The 13,551-nt window shown below is 38.5% G+C and overlaps 1 protein-coding gene across 1 annotated transcript in view; it reads right to left on the bottom strand.

The window, feature by feature from the left end:
- Positions 1-3,945, bottom strand: part of si (sucrase-isomaltase) — a gene marked incomplete at its 5' end in the record, with an annotated part of 57,897 nt that extends 53,952 nt beyond the window's left edge. Inside the window, 3 exons of the mRNA XM_084123725.1 lie at positions 2,237-2,357; positions 2,440-2,525; positions 3,822-3,945. Of these exons, the coding sequence (XP_083979851.1) occupies positions 2,237-2,357; positions 2,440-2,525; positions 3,822-3,945 (331 nt within the window). The remainder of the gene's footprint in view (positions 1-2,236; positions 2,358-2,439; positions 2,526-3,821) is intronic.
- Positions 3,946-13,551: the final 9,606 nt, after the last annotated feature.

Raw genomic sequence — 13,551 nt, 5'->3', positions numbered from 1 at the left:
CGATATCGGCAATTCGTGAGCTTAGAATTATAAGGTTCTATCTCCGTTTAGGGTAGTTCTGAGATATTGAGCATCAAAGTTTTTACATCCCAGCTGGCAAAACTGTTATGTAGTATAACCTACTATTATAGCTCAACAAGACCATCACCCTACAGGTACTTTGAGGATAGAATATCAAAATCCTGGCACATTTGGAAATGGGATTTTTTAAGGTGGCCCAAATGGAGATAGAACCTTATAATTCTGAGAGCTCTGATTCTGTTTGGAATTATAAGGTTCTATCTCTATATCTCTATAAGGTTCTAACCTTATAATTCCAAACAGAATCAGAGCTCTCAGAATTATAAGGTTCTATCTCCACTTTTACAAATAAAACCCCACATTTCAAAGAATAAATGTATATAACCATTGATTTTAATCAATTTATATATTTATAATACAAGCACACAGCTTGTAGTATATAATATAATATATAATAGTATAGTATACATCAAAGCCAAGCAAGTTTGTAAGAAAAAAAAAAAAATTATTTTCAAAGAACATGGACATGGATCCTGATGCATCCACCACCCCCACCCCCACACCTGAAAGATGGATTAGTTAGAAAGAAAGAAAGATAGAAAGATGGATTAGTTAAAAAGAAAGAAAAAAAGATGGATTAGTTAGAAAGAAAGATAGATTAGTTAGAAAGAAAGAAAGAAAGAAAGAAAGAAAGAAAGAAAGAAAGAAAGAAAGAAAGATGGATTAGTTAGAAAGAAAGAAAGAAAGAAAGAAAGATGGATTAGTTAGTTAGAAAGAAAGAAAGAAAGAAAGAAAGAAAGAAAGAAAGAAAGAAAGAAAGAAGGATTAGTTAGAAAGAAAGATGGATTAGTTAGAAAGAAAGAAAGAAAGAAAGAAAGAAAGAAAGAAAGAAAGAAAGAAAGAAAGAAAGAAAGAAGGATTAGTTAGAAAGAAAGATGGATTAGTTAGAAAGATGGATTAGTTAGAAAGAAAGAAAGAAAGAAAGAAAGAAAGAAAGAAAGAAAGAAAGAAAGATGGATTAGTTAGAAAGAAAGAAAGATGGATTAGTTAGAAATAAAGAAAATAAAGATGGATTAGTTAGAAAGAAAGATAGAATAGTTAGAAAGAAAGAAAGAAAGAAAGAAAGAAAGAAAGAAAGAAAGAAAGAAAGAAAGAAAGAAGGATTAGTTAGAAAGAAAGATGGATTAGTTAGAAAGATGGATTAGTTAGAAAGAAAGAAAGAAAGAAAGAAAGAAAGAAAGAAAGAAAGAAAGAAAGAAAGAAAGAAAGAAAGAAAGAAAGAAAGAAAGATGGATTAGTTAGAAAGAAAGAAAGATGGAATAGGTTGAAAGAAAGATAGATTATTTAGAAAGAAAGAAATATTAGTTTAAAAGAAAGAAAGATGGATTAGTAAAAAAGAAAGATTGATTAGTTATTAAGGATAGATATATAGATAGATAAAGTTTGAAGATAGATAGAAACAGTTTGAAGATAGATAGATAGATAGATAGATAGATAGATAGATAGATAGATAGATAGATAGATAGATAGATAGACAGATAGATAGATAGATAGATAGATAGATAGATAGATAGATAGATAGATAGATTAGTAAGAGAGAAAGAAAGAACGATTGATTCGTTATAAAAAAAAGATAGAAAGATGGAAATGCCATCTTTTGCCGACTTCAAATGTCCAGGCTAATGTCCAGCCCTTAGCTCTGTGTCCAGGCTACAGAGCTAAGAGGTGGGTTTTGATTGGTCCGTTCGTGTTCATTCAGGGTTTTGATTGGATATTGAATCTACTGGAGATAGAACCTTATAATCCCAACTCGGTTTATGTTTTGTGAGATGGAACCTTTTTATTTTATTAATAACTAGTAACAAAATATATTTTTTACAAAAATAACACCACACAGGCATTAATAAACACCTAATGGATCAGATTATGTCAAAAACTCAATTTCAACCAAAAGTGGAGATAGAACCTTATAATTCTAAGCTCACGAATTATAGAATAATAAAAAGAGACTTGTTCCACCTGATATAACCTTGATCAAGGGTACAATGGTGATATCTCATGGTGACATCTACTATTCCACACCACTCCCAATTTATAAATATTCTCTGTGTAATTGGCTCGTGACAAAAGAGGTATTAGGAAGACTTATCTTAAACCCAGTGATACGTGTCATAATGTTTTATTACAGCAACGTCTCATTTCAGGCTGAACTCACGTGTGCTGTCAGGCTTGTTTTCACTGACCACGCTGTAGCCGTGGTTTTTGGAGAAGAAGCACCAGGGGACGTTAGTCTCATTCAATGGGCTCCAACAGCATGCTCTTTTTAAACATTTTTGCTGTAAGGACACACAGGAAGATTCAGAAAAGCATGCTGGAAGTTTTTACGGAATGTAGTAGGCCATGTCCACTGCAGTTTACCTGGGAAGCACCGCCATCTGGAAAACAGTCCACTCTCTCTCCATCTGGAATTTTGGGACATTCCGGGACAATGTCTGATTCTGAATCTGAAATAGCAAATAACCATCATTGTATACTTTAACAGATTTTAAGCAACATCCAGTGAAAACAGTAATATCGTGCAATATTATTACAATTTAAAATAACTGTTTTCTATTTGAATTTATTTTAAAATGTCATTTATTCCTGTGATGCAAAGCTGAATTTTCAGCATCATTATACATTATATATCATCATGATGCTTCAGAAATCATTCTTATATGCCGATTAGCTGCTCAAAAAACATTACTCATTATGTCAAAAGCAGCTGTGCTGCCTAATAAGTTAATATATTTATATATAACTTTCTTTAATAAAAAACAAATAAAAACACTTGTGACCAAACATCAGTTGAATTTGATGTTAATTCCACAACAACATCCTTTATCTGTTTTAACACGAATGTCTTTTAACCCCTTCCTTAAAACGTAACTGTTGCAAAATAACTAGTAACCAAACTCTGGCTTATTGCCATAGAACATAAATTTACAAGGTCAGAATTCTTCAAACGTACATAGTACATAACCCAACAGATGTTATTTTGTAATCATTGACCAGTATGCAATCTGATATAATCATAAATCAAACACCACATTTATCTAAAGTACCTGCTACATGTGATGTTTTCCTGCTATATATGTGTGTGTGTGTATATATATATATATATATATACCCCTAAAACAAGGTCATATGCATGCAACCATAGAGACTCCCCCCACACATCCATCTGTCCGAGGCTCAATTTGTTCCCTTTAAATATAAACCACTTGACCAACATCAGGGCGGTAAATTGAAATTGAGAGTGACAGCTGTCATAATAACCCTCTCTGTGCATGCTTGAGTCCTCGTCCCCATGTGAGCCATTCACCAATGTTTATGTATACTGTCTCTGCTTTTGGTTTTCTCACTGCTGGGTGTCCTTGATAACAATCAGGGTGGACATTTTTTTTTTTTTCTTTTTTTTTTTAGTGGAACAGACGCACATTTCTCACTGTCCTTGAAGAAGTGGGCACAGTTTTTTGTCGTTAATAAACTACTCCTCAAGAGCTGCAGTCCCACTCGACAATATGTTTGCCCTCAGTCCACAATACTTTTTTGAGGTAATAATTTGTGTCTAATATCTCTGTTAAACATCACAGTACTACACTGAATGAAATATTCAACTTGTAAAGAGGGAAATCATATTGGTTATTTATTTTGTAATAGTAATAATAATTTTTAAATCCATGCATAGTTTATACATGTGTGCTCGTGTCTCTGCATGTCGTCATTCAAAGACATAATACTGGCATCTCATCACCTACCTTCTCTCATCACCCCTGGTTCCCCAGTGGCCAGTACAACGACCAATGCGACAGCGACCACCAGCACCAATGAAAACAACACCATCAGGGTCACCTCCAACCCTGAGAAGTGCCGCTTTCCCATCTGATTAACACACACACACACAAAGTATAATCAAACAGCATCCTGTAATTCATCTTCCTGCACGTCTTTGACATACGCAGTACATGTCCTTGAGTCTGTGTATGAAATGCAGAGAATAACATTCAAAAGGTTTTTCACTTATTTTGTTTCTTCGTCACTAAGTTTAAAGTTACTGCTTTTTGAGATGTATTCTTGTACATGAAAGGGTTAAAGATGTGAAACATCCAACAATAACACCAGGACAAAACATTCAGAAACATCTGGAACACACACACTGTCTTTTCTGCCAATTCTGCATCAAGTCTGTTAATGTTGTCCAAATGGTGTTTAGCATGTTTTCTCATTCTCTATTTTCTGCTTTGTTTCGTTCAAAAAGAGAAACTTCATGCTGCGTCAGTAACAATCTGTTTTCTGTTTGATACTGTGCCATCTACACTTTGTATTGTCTTCCATCTTTTATTTGAACCCAACTCAGTCTTTTTCAACAAAACACCCAATTTTTCAGTATTTAAAAAAATATTGTTGACTTGAATCGATTCACATGACAAAAAAGAATAGCGACCTAATTGTTCTTATGGATCAAACAGTCTCGATTTCATTTCAGTACTTCAAAGTTGAATTGATTGTTTTTTTCATTTTCACAGCAGCTTGTGGGTTGAAACAATCCTATCAAGATAACATTTTTGGAAAGCATTCTTGTCTAGCTAAACAACTGAACATTTGTACATGCAGCAAATGGCCTATGAAGCGTCATAAACGTCCATATAACAAAAAATCATCTTTCGACAGCTATGTATTTCAGCTGAATTTATACATGGACGTCTTATATTAGTTGATAATATATATTACATTTCAATTAATTTTTACAAATTATTTCATTTAAATATATTCTATTTACCTTCACTGTTGTTAGTTGGAAATTCACTGCTGTTAATTCCTTCTTTTCCAGTCGTGTGTGCAGTTGAAGTCGGAGCACACTAAAGAAGAGCAGAGCTGGAAAGTCTGCTTTATGTTGCAAAATAATTAAAATAAAATCCTGGGTGGGTGTGTTTGTGTTTTACAGCTTTACAACCATGATTTGTTTTGCATGATGGGTCTCTACCAAAGGTCGTGGTTATAAAGTAGTGTCCCTTGAGACAAAGTGTCCATTCAGGAATCATTCACAGACAATGGCTTAACCATATGTTCCTCACGCTGCTGTTAGTTTATGCAAGCATGACAAAACATTTCTTCTTTATTGACGATGTTTATGTTATCTCATTCACCTGAAATTATATTAATGGGTACTTTGTCATTATAGTATTGTTTATCAGTACATTTTACAAATCCCCATGCTGAATTCAGCTGTCAAATGAACGAGCTGTTACAGAAAGTCTTTAGCACCACATCTGTGTTGAATAAAAATCATTTTGCAAGATATTTTCTGTTCCAAAAATATTACATGAACTCTTTCAAACTGCTTCAAAGAAGCAATTAGACAAGACTGGCTTCATGAGACATTCAGATTTAAGCTCGAAATGTGTGATTTCCTTTCAGTGATGTGTTGAATGAGAGCTTAGAGACATACAATTATTCTCAGACTAATAAGTATATTTTAATGAAGCAATTACATGTGGCGTTTATGGGCTTCTTTAAGACTTTATTAACACTAGAAGTGCCAGAATTCCATAACTACTAGAACTGCCGCAAGCGGTCATTTTGACCGCTAGATTCCAAACTCTATATCTTTAATGATAAATACCCAATTGAGAGATTAAAGGAGAACTCCGGTCAATTTTAACATTGAGCTCATTTTTTGTAAATTTGGAGTGCTGTCAGTACAGAGAACAACGACAAAAATCGGTGCTGCCTACACCGTGTTATCCTCTTTTTAAAATTTGCACCCTGTTGACTTCAATGGGGCAATAACCTAACCGTGATAACCTATGCGCGTGAACTCGGCAATCGACTACTTTGGACTTCGACCGAAAACAGGATGTAAATACAGGTATGTGCGCTGGCTGAATTAACATCATTTTTATTCATATCTTTCACATCTACTGCAGTCAGATTCACCCGTGTAAACTCTAAAGGAATCACTCACATTGGCTGGGCACTTGTAATGACACATCAAGGATGTTAAGAGGCTAAAAGCAGGTTTAAAACTTGCCCCATTGAAGTCAACAGGGTGCAAATTTTAAAAAGAGGATAACACGGTGTAGGCTACACCGATTTTTGTCGTTGTTCTCTGTATTGACAGCACTCCAAATTTACAAAAAAATGAGTTCAATGTTAAAATTGACCGGAGTTCTCCTTTAATGCATTTATTGTATTAGGATATCTTTTAAAAACAAAACAACACCAAACTGAACATTTAAACAAGTTTAATTATACATTTATAAATAATATTATCATTAGTAGCCTACCGTAATTATCGCATATTCACAACAGATAGGCTATATTTCCATATCCATTCAACATAACTCATTATTTTAATATAATAACAGAGAAAATAGGCTAACAGAAAAAGCTGGAAATGAGCTGATCTAAAACAAAACAAAGAAGAACCAAGAAGGAGGCGTAGGCTACAGAAACATATATATTTTTTTAGGAAAAGTCAGGTACCAGCAGGATTTTACTTTTTCTAAAAGTGTCTGTATTTTAATTTAAAATGTTTTTCGTATAAATTACAGATAAGGCAAAAAAACAAACCAAATGAACATAATTTACCTATTTCGGCCATAGACGGTCATATTGACTGCACTGAATTTCACAGTATTCTTTTGTTACATTTGTCAATATGACAGACAGACAGATATATAGATAGATCTAGTCGCCAAAATCACATCCCGTTGTTTACCTACTATTTCAGACCATGGGTCATCAGTTCTACAGAAAAGCATTGTGTGACGGACTCTGCTTAACCTGACCCGTAGAGTCTATTGTGTGATGTAGCACTCGAAACTGAAGCAAACTGTCAGGTATAATAGCTCTCCTTCACCTCACTGAAAACTACTTGGTGGTGATGATACCATTAGAGTCAGAGCTAGTGCTGACTGCATCATGCTTTCTCTAGCGCTAGCACAATGAGCCACAATGAGCTAGCATAGCGATTTCTCCAGATGTGCCTATACGCCCGCAGTCAAGCTTTGATGGCCATATCAGGTTAAGAGCAACGCAAGCAGCTATCAGAGCTGAAAGCTGGTTCCAACTGAAGGAATCAATACCTTGGGATTGAATTGCCAGCTCTACTTTGAGGTACTAGAATTGGATTGGAGCTGCAGGTCCAATGTGTGAGAGAATAGATTTGCAGTCGGCTTTGGAAAAATGGATGCGGAACAAAACTGAAACAGATTCACAATTCACAAATCCAGCCAAATTGCATTGAGTGCGGAGACTGCAGTGGATAATAATGGAAGACGACGAGACAACATCCCAGAATATAAGAACTATAATCAATATATAACTGATTACATATTATTAATCAGACACACCACTTATAGTAGTAATTATTACTACTGCTAACAACAACTACAGCAACATTAAAAATACAGATTCAGTCATTTAATATTATATATGTATATATGAAGACTTCAGATGCAAAAGCCTCTAAGTGGCATCTGAAATTTCCTTCTAGAATGATCATTTTTATCAAGCTTGTATGTTTATGTTCAGTTATTTCACTTTAATGGCAATGAAAATTACCTATTAATTGTCATTAAAGTGAAATTACTGAACTTAAACATACGAGCTTGAAAAAAAATGCTAATTTTAGAAGAAAATTTCAGATGGCACTTCAAGTCTTGAAGTCTTGGAAGTCTTGGAAGTCTTCATATATATATATAATATATATATAATGCTGTAAATAAAGATGTGTGTGTAGCAAATGTGCAGATAAATTATTTAATAATAATAATAATAATAATAATAATCACAAAAAAATCTAATGAAAGGATGCCAGTCCTCATCTTGAAGGAATGCAATATAAATTAAAACGAGATTCCTACACATTTTTTTTTTAATTCTTAGTTTTTTTTTTGTATATTTTTTTATCTTAATTGATTAGTTTATTATGAAAAGCCTTTCTTTTGTACATTGTGTAATAGGGGTGTAATGATACAATCATGTCACGATCCAATACATATCACAATACTGAACTTTCGATAATATATTATTGCGATTATATATTGATTATTATTATATATACTCCAAGACACATGTGAAAAGGTTAACAAGGTGACTTGGTGCTGGTAACCCAATGCACAGGACAATGATGACACCAGAATAAAAATATTCATGATTCTGAAGCTGAAAATACCAAATTATTTTAGCTGAATATGCTTCCACACTGTCACGGACTAGATATATTCAAAATAATGTAGACCAGTTTTTACTGGTAACATCAGACATTTGGCATTATCAGGATCCACAAATATTCGCCCATTGCATTATTATATATTATATTTAACACTAAATATATAGTAGTTTAATGTAGTACAGGCACTAAACTCTGTATACTTTATTTTTTCTCTAACACAGTAATTATCATTTTGGGTGAACTATACACAATACATATTGTTGTATTTTTGTATTGCGATATATTGTGACACAATATATTGTTACACCCCTATTGTGTAATCTCAGTAAAAATAATAATAAAAACGATATAATCATATTGAGGAAACACAATGGCAATCATATTGTAACGATGTGATAAGCACGCAAGAAGCAGAACCAACTAAGTCTTTATTTCAAAATATATGAGAACTCAGTCAGGGATAACCGCTAACCACATTAAAATCATAAACGAAAACCGGCAAGGGACTGAACATAACAGCCATAGAAACAAACAAGGATAAAATCAGTAACCTAGAAAACCGAATCTAAACAGAGCAGGGAAACAGGAACTAAAGGAAACAAAAGAGAATTTCACAATAAGAGCTGTGACACATATGAGTTCCCTTTCAAGGGAACTCGCGTTGCGTCGAGATTGACGCTATGGGAACGCATTGTGCGATTGCATCATGAAGCACTTGTAAAATCAGTCCAATGGCGTATAGGCGGGTGACGTCATGGCAGGAAGCTATCAAACGCACCCAGACCAAACATTGTTAGCTTCTGTGTCTTCAGCAAGCGCTCTCTGTGAAATCTGTCTCTGTCTATTTATTGTTGTTTGTCCTCAAGCATATTATATATCTAGACAGGAATATAATGGCGAGCAAACAGCATTTTGGATTGTGTGTTCCTCCCCGCTCTCGCTTCATTACGAGTGGGGATACACGCGATTTATGTGTTGTTTGTTTGGGAGTAGAGCATGCACGGTCAGCTCTAGTAAAAGGTGGCTGACCGTGTTCATTCATAATTCCTGACGTGTAACATATGCACTTCGAGAGTTTTAGCTCTGCTCTTGTTGGCTTTCTTCTCGAGGGAAGAAAGTCGAGAAAGATTCTTTGGCTTGGATCTCGCGTTTGCCGAGGCAGCGCGTAGATTAGGCTACGGGTCTGCAATAAAGATTCTGTGACTCGATCTCGGATCTCGCGTGTGCTGAGGCAGCGCGTAGATTACGGGGCTGCAATAAGAATCTAATGGCTCAGATCGCGCGTTTGCCGAGGCAGCGCGTAGATTATGAGTCTGCATCTCTGCAATAAGAATCTAGTGGCTCATATCGCGCGTTTGCCGAGGCAACGTGTAGATAAGGTCCGATATATTTATATACATACAGGGAACTGAGCAGACGGGAATTTCCTTTTCTCTCTTTCTCTTATGATTGTTTGCAAACTAATTATGTGTTTGTAGACTATTATTGTGGTTCTTTTTGTTTGAGAATACAATATGAATTTAATTTGGAGAAATTAAATATTTGTCTGGCTTTGAAAGAAGATGTATGAAAATAATATATTCTATTTTTCATCCAGACCAAGTTCTGTATTAATACACTAAATTCAGCCTTTCACCTAGACCGTTTCTACTTGTCTGGTTGACATTTGGCTGCATTTAATTTTTGAGAAAATTAAATATGTACTTATCTGATCTCTGAGGAGTTAGATGTCTATATTAATGTAGTATTCAGCATTTCATCCAGACCATTTCTACTTGTCTGGTTGATATTTGGCTGCATTTAATTTTTGAGAAAATTAAATATGTACTTATCTGATCTCTGAGGAGTTAGATGTCTATATTACTGTAGTATTCAGCATTTCATCCAGACCGTTTCTACTTGTCTGGTTGACATTTGGCTGCATTTAATTTTTGAGAAAATTAAATATGTACTTATCTGATCTCTGAGGAGTTAGATGTCTATATTAATGTAGTATTCAGCATTTCATCCAGACCGTTTCTACTTGTCTGGTTGATATTTGGCTGCATTTAATTTTTGAGAAAATTAAATATGTACTTATCTGATCTCTGAGGAGTTAGATTTCGGTATTAATATGCTATTCAGCCTTTCATCCAGACCGTGTTGATTGTCTGGTTGATCTTTGGCTGCATTTAATTCTGAGGAAATAAATGGTGAAATTCCTGGGGGGAAATTTATAACACCTCATAATACGGTGCCCATCTCCCTTCGGTGCTCTCAGGGGCCGTTCTGCCAACCCCATCATCTCGTGTGCTTTGGGGCGCAACAGTCTCCAGTGAATTCTAGTCTCAGACGAGCCTTTATCTCACTGTCCGCCCGGAAACGTAGCGGCGCTGGGATTCTTGCCCCCTCCGAGGAGGGTCTCAGAGCAATCATTTCGGCTGTTCCCTGCCGGTGCGCCGTTTCAGGGCAACGAATTGGTCGCTTGAGTAATACCAGAGACCAGTCTTGAGAGGCTGGTTCTCTTAATTTCCGAGGGGAAGTGGTTAACACCTCACTATACGGATCCCATTTCCCTTTGATGTCTTCGGGGGGCCGTTCTGCCAACCCCGCCACCTCGTGTGCGTCGGGGCGCAACGGTCTCTGATGAGCCCACATCTCCGTGTCTGCCCGGAAACGTAGCGGCACTGGGATGTTCGCCCCCTATGTTGAGGGTCTCAGAGCAGTTAGTTCGGTCGTTCCCTGCTGGTTTGCCATACAGGGCACCGAATTGGTCGCTCGAGTAACACCTACACCAGTCTTGAGAGGCTGGTTCTCTTAGTAGATTTTTTGGCAGCGTGGGAACTTCTGCCAAACATATCTCAACAGTAGCAGAGCATCTGCTCCCGAGCCCCCACTAAAGGACTGGGGTTCGGGATGGCACTCTCAACTGCAGCCTTAACCCTCAGGGGACCATTATGCTAACCCCGCCACCTTGTGTGTTTCGGGGCGCAGTGGTCTCCGGCGAGCACATATCTCAGGGTCCACCCGGAAACGTAGTGGTCCTGGGATGCTTGCCCCCTCCGAGGAGGGTCCCAGAGCAATCAGTTCAGTCGTTCCCTACCGGTTCGCGTTACAGGACGACGGACTGACTGTTCAACAACAACTAAATCCAGAAGCCAGTGTCAAGAGGCTGGTACCTCTGCTAGAATTTTTGACAGCGTGGAAGATGCTGCCAAATATTTCTTGTTGGGTCCTGCAGACCATAGAAAAGGGTTATCATCGGGTCTCGCCCGCCCAGGTTTATGGGGGTCCTATCCACCGTGTTGGGCCCCAAGCAGGTTCTGGTAATGGAACAAGAAGTGAAAACCCTGTTGGAGAAAGGGGCCAAAGAACATGTACCTCCCTCCAGCAGGGACACCGGGTTTTACTCTCGGTATTTCATCGTTCCAAAGAAGGATGGGGGATTGTGTCCCATTTTGGATCTGAGTGTTCTGAACGAGTCAGTCATTCAGCTAAAGTTCAAAATGTTAACACTGAGACAAATCATGCCACAGATCAGATCCGAGGACTGGTTTGTCACGATAGATCTCAAGGACGCATACTTCCACATTTCCATCCTTCCATATCACAGGAAGTTCCTGAGGTTTGCTTTTGGGGGCAAAGCATACCAATATCGAGTTCTTCGTTCGGCCTAGCACTATCACCCCAAACTTTCACGATCAGTGTCATCAGTTGGCAGTTCGGCATCGTGATGTCGATCTCGCCCACAGGAAGGAGTTGCGGTTACGGCTAAACGCCAAAAATAGTGTGCTTTCTCCACTACAGAGGACCACTTTTTCTAGGCGTGGTTGGGACTTAATGTTGATGCAGGCATACCTCTCACCTGCACGCATAGAGTACATCCTGTCAGCTGTGAAAAGAATAAAGCTAGGCCAGTCACTCACTGTGAAACAGTTTCCGAGACTGTGGGGTCTGATGGCAGCAGTGTCCAACGTGATACCTTTTGGCCTGTTGTACATGAGACCCCTGCAGTGGTGGCTCAGGACCAAAGAGTTTCCCCGAGGGGCAACCCCTTTCGCATGATCAGGGTCATGCGGCGATGCTTACGTGCCCTAGTTATGTGGAAGAAGCCTTGGTTCTTGTCCCCAGGATCCTGTGCTGGGAGCTCATTGTCGTCGCTTAACGCTTACGACGGATGCTTCCCTCATGGGCTGGGGTGCGATCATGGATGGTCGCTCGGTGCCCGTGGACGGGTCACCATCTCACCTGGCACTTAATCACCTGGTGATGATGGCTCAGGCTCTACATCCCTGGGCACCAGATTCAGGGAGCAGACATCCTGTCGAGGCAGGGGCTGAGGCCCAGGGGAGGGAGACTCCACCCCGAGGCGGTGGAGCTCATATGGACTTGCAGACGTGGCAGTTCAGCATCTGTACATGGTTTCCCTGATTGTTCTACTTCCGGGAGTTCTGGAGAACAGAGTTATGGGAGTGTGGGTTTGGCCCCTGAGGGGGCCCAACTCATAGACTCGAGTCTCTCAACTGAGGTTGTTGAGGCCACAATCTCTCTAGAGCTCCCTGCACAGGAAACAAACCGGTTTCCTCCGTGGTGCGTTGGAGCAGGAGCAGTATGGCGGCTTTGTAGCCTTGTATTAGGGGTATCCCTACAAGAGGTGTGTGATGCGGCGGGCGGTTCCTTTCCGCACACACTCATCGGGTTTAAAACCTACTTTTGGGCTTCACTCCTGGGTCCCAGGTTATTCTGTCTTTGTTGTGCTCGCCTGATTTCACAGAAGACAGGCACTGGTCACTATGGTGGCATTGGTATAGACGTTCCCATAGCGTCAATCTCGACGCAACGCGAGTTCCCTTGAAAGGGAACGCCTCGGTTACGACTGTAACCTCGGTTCCCTGAAGAGGGAACGAGCGTTGCGTCACCTTGCCATACTTCCGGCGCGCCTGTGATCGACTTGCTTCGACCTATCAGAAGTGACAATGTTTGGTCTGGGTGCGCTTTATAGCTTCCTGCCATGACGTCACCCGCCTATACGCCATTGGACTGATTTTACAAGTGCTTCATGATGCAATCGCGCAATGCGTTCCCATAGCGTCAATCTCGACGCAACGCTCGTTCCCTCTTCAGGGAACCGAGGTTACAGTCGTAACCGAGGCGATTCCTATACATTATTTTTTATTATTATTATAATTTGATTATTAAAATAATTTATTTTAGATATTGTGTCATTTTAATCAGAGCTCTAACTGTATAAGATTGAAAAACTGTAGTAGATTGAAAAACTGGAGTTTTCAAATCCTAAAAGATTTTCTTTACTTTCCTTTTGATGCCCT

This window comes from Abramis brama (assembly GCF_963993115.1).
Source record: "Abramis brama genome assembly, chromosome: 9".
Classification (NCBI taxonomy): domain Eukaryota; kingdom Metazoa; phylum Chordata; class Actinopteri; order Cypriniformes; family Leuciscidae; genus Abramis; species Abramis brama.
This window is presented reverse-complemented; position numbering and strand designations above follow the sequence as displayed.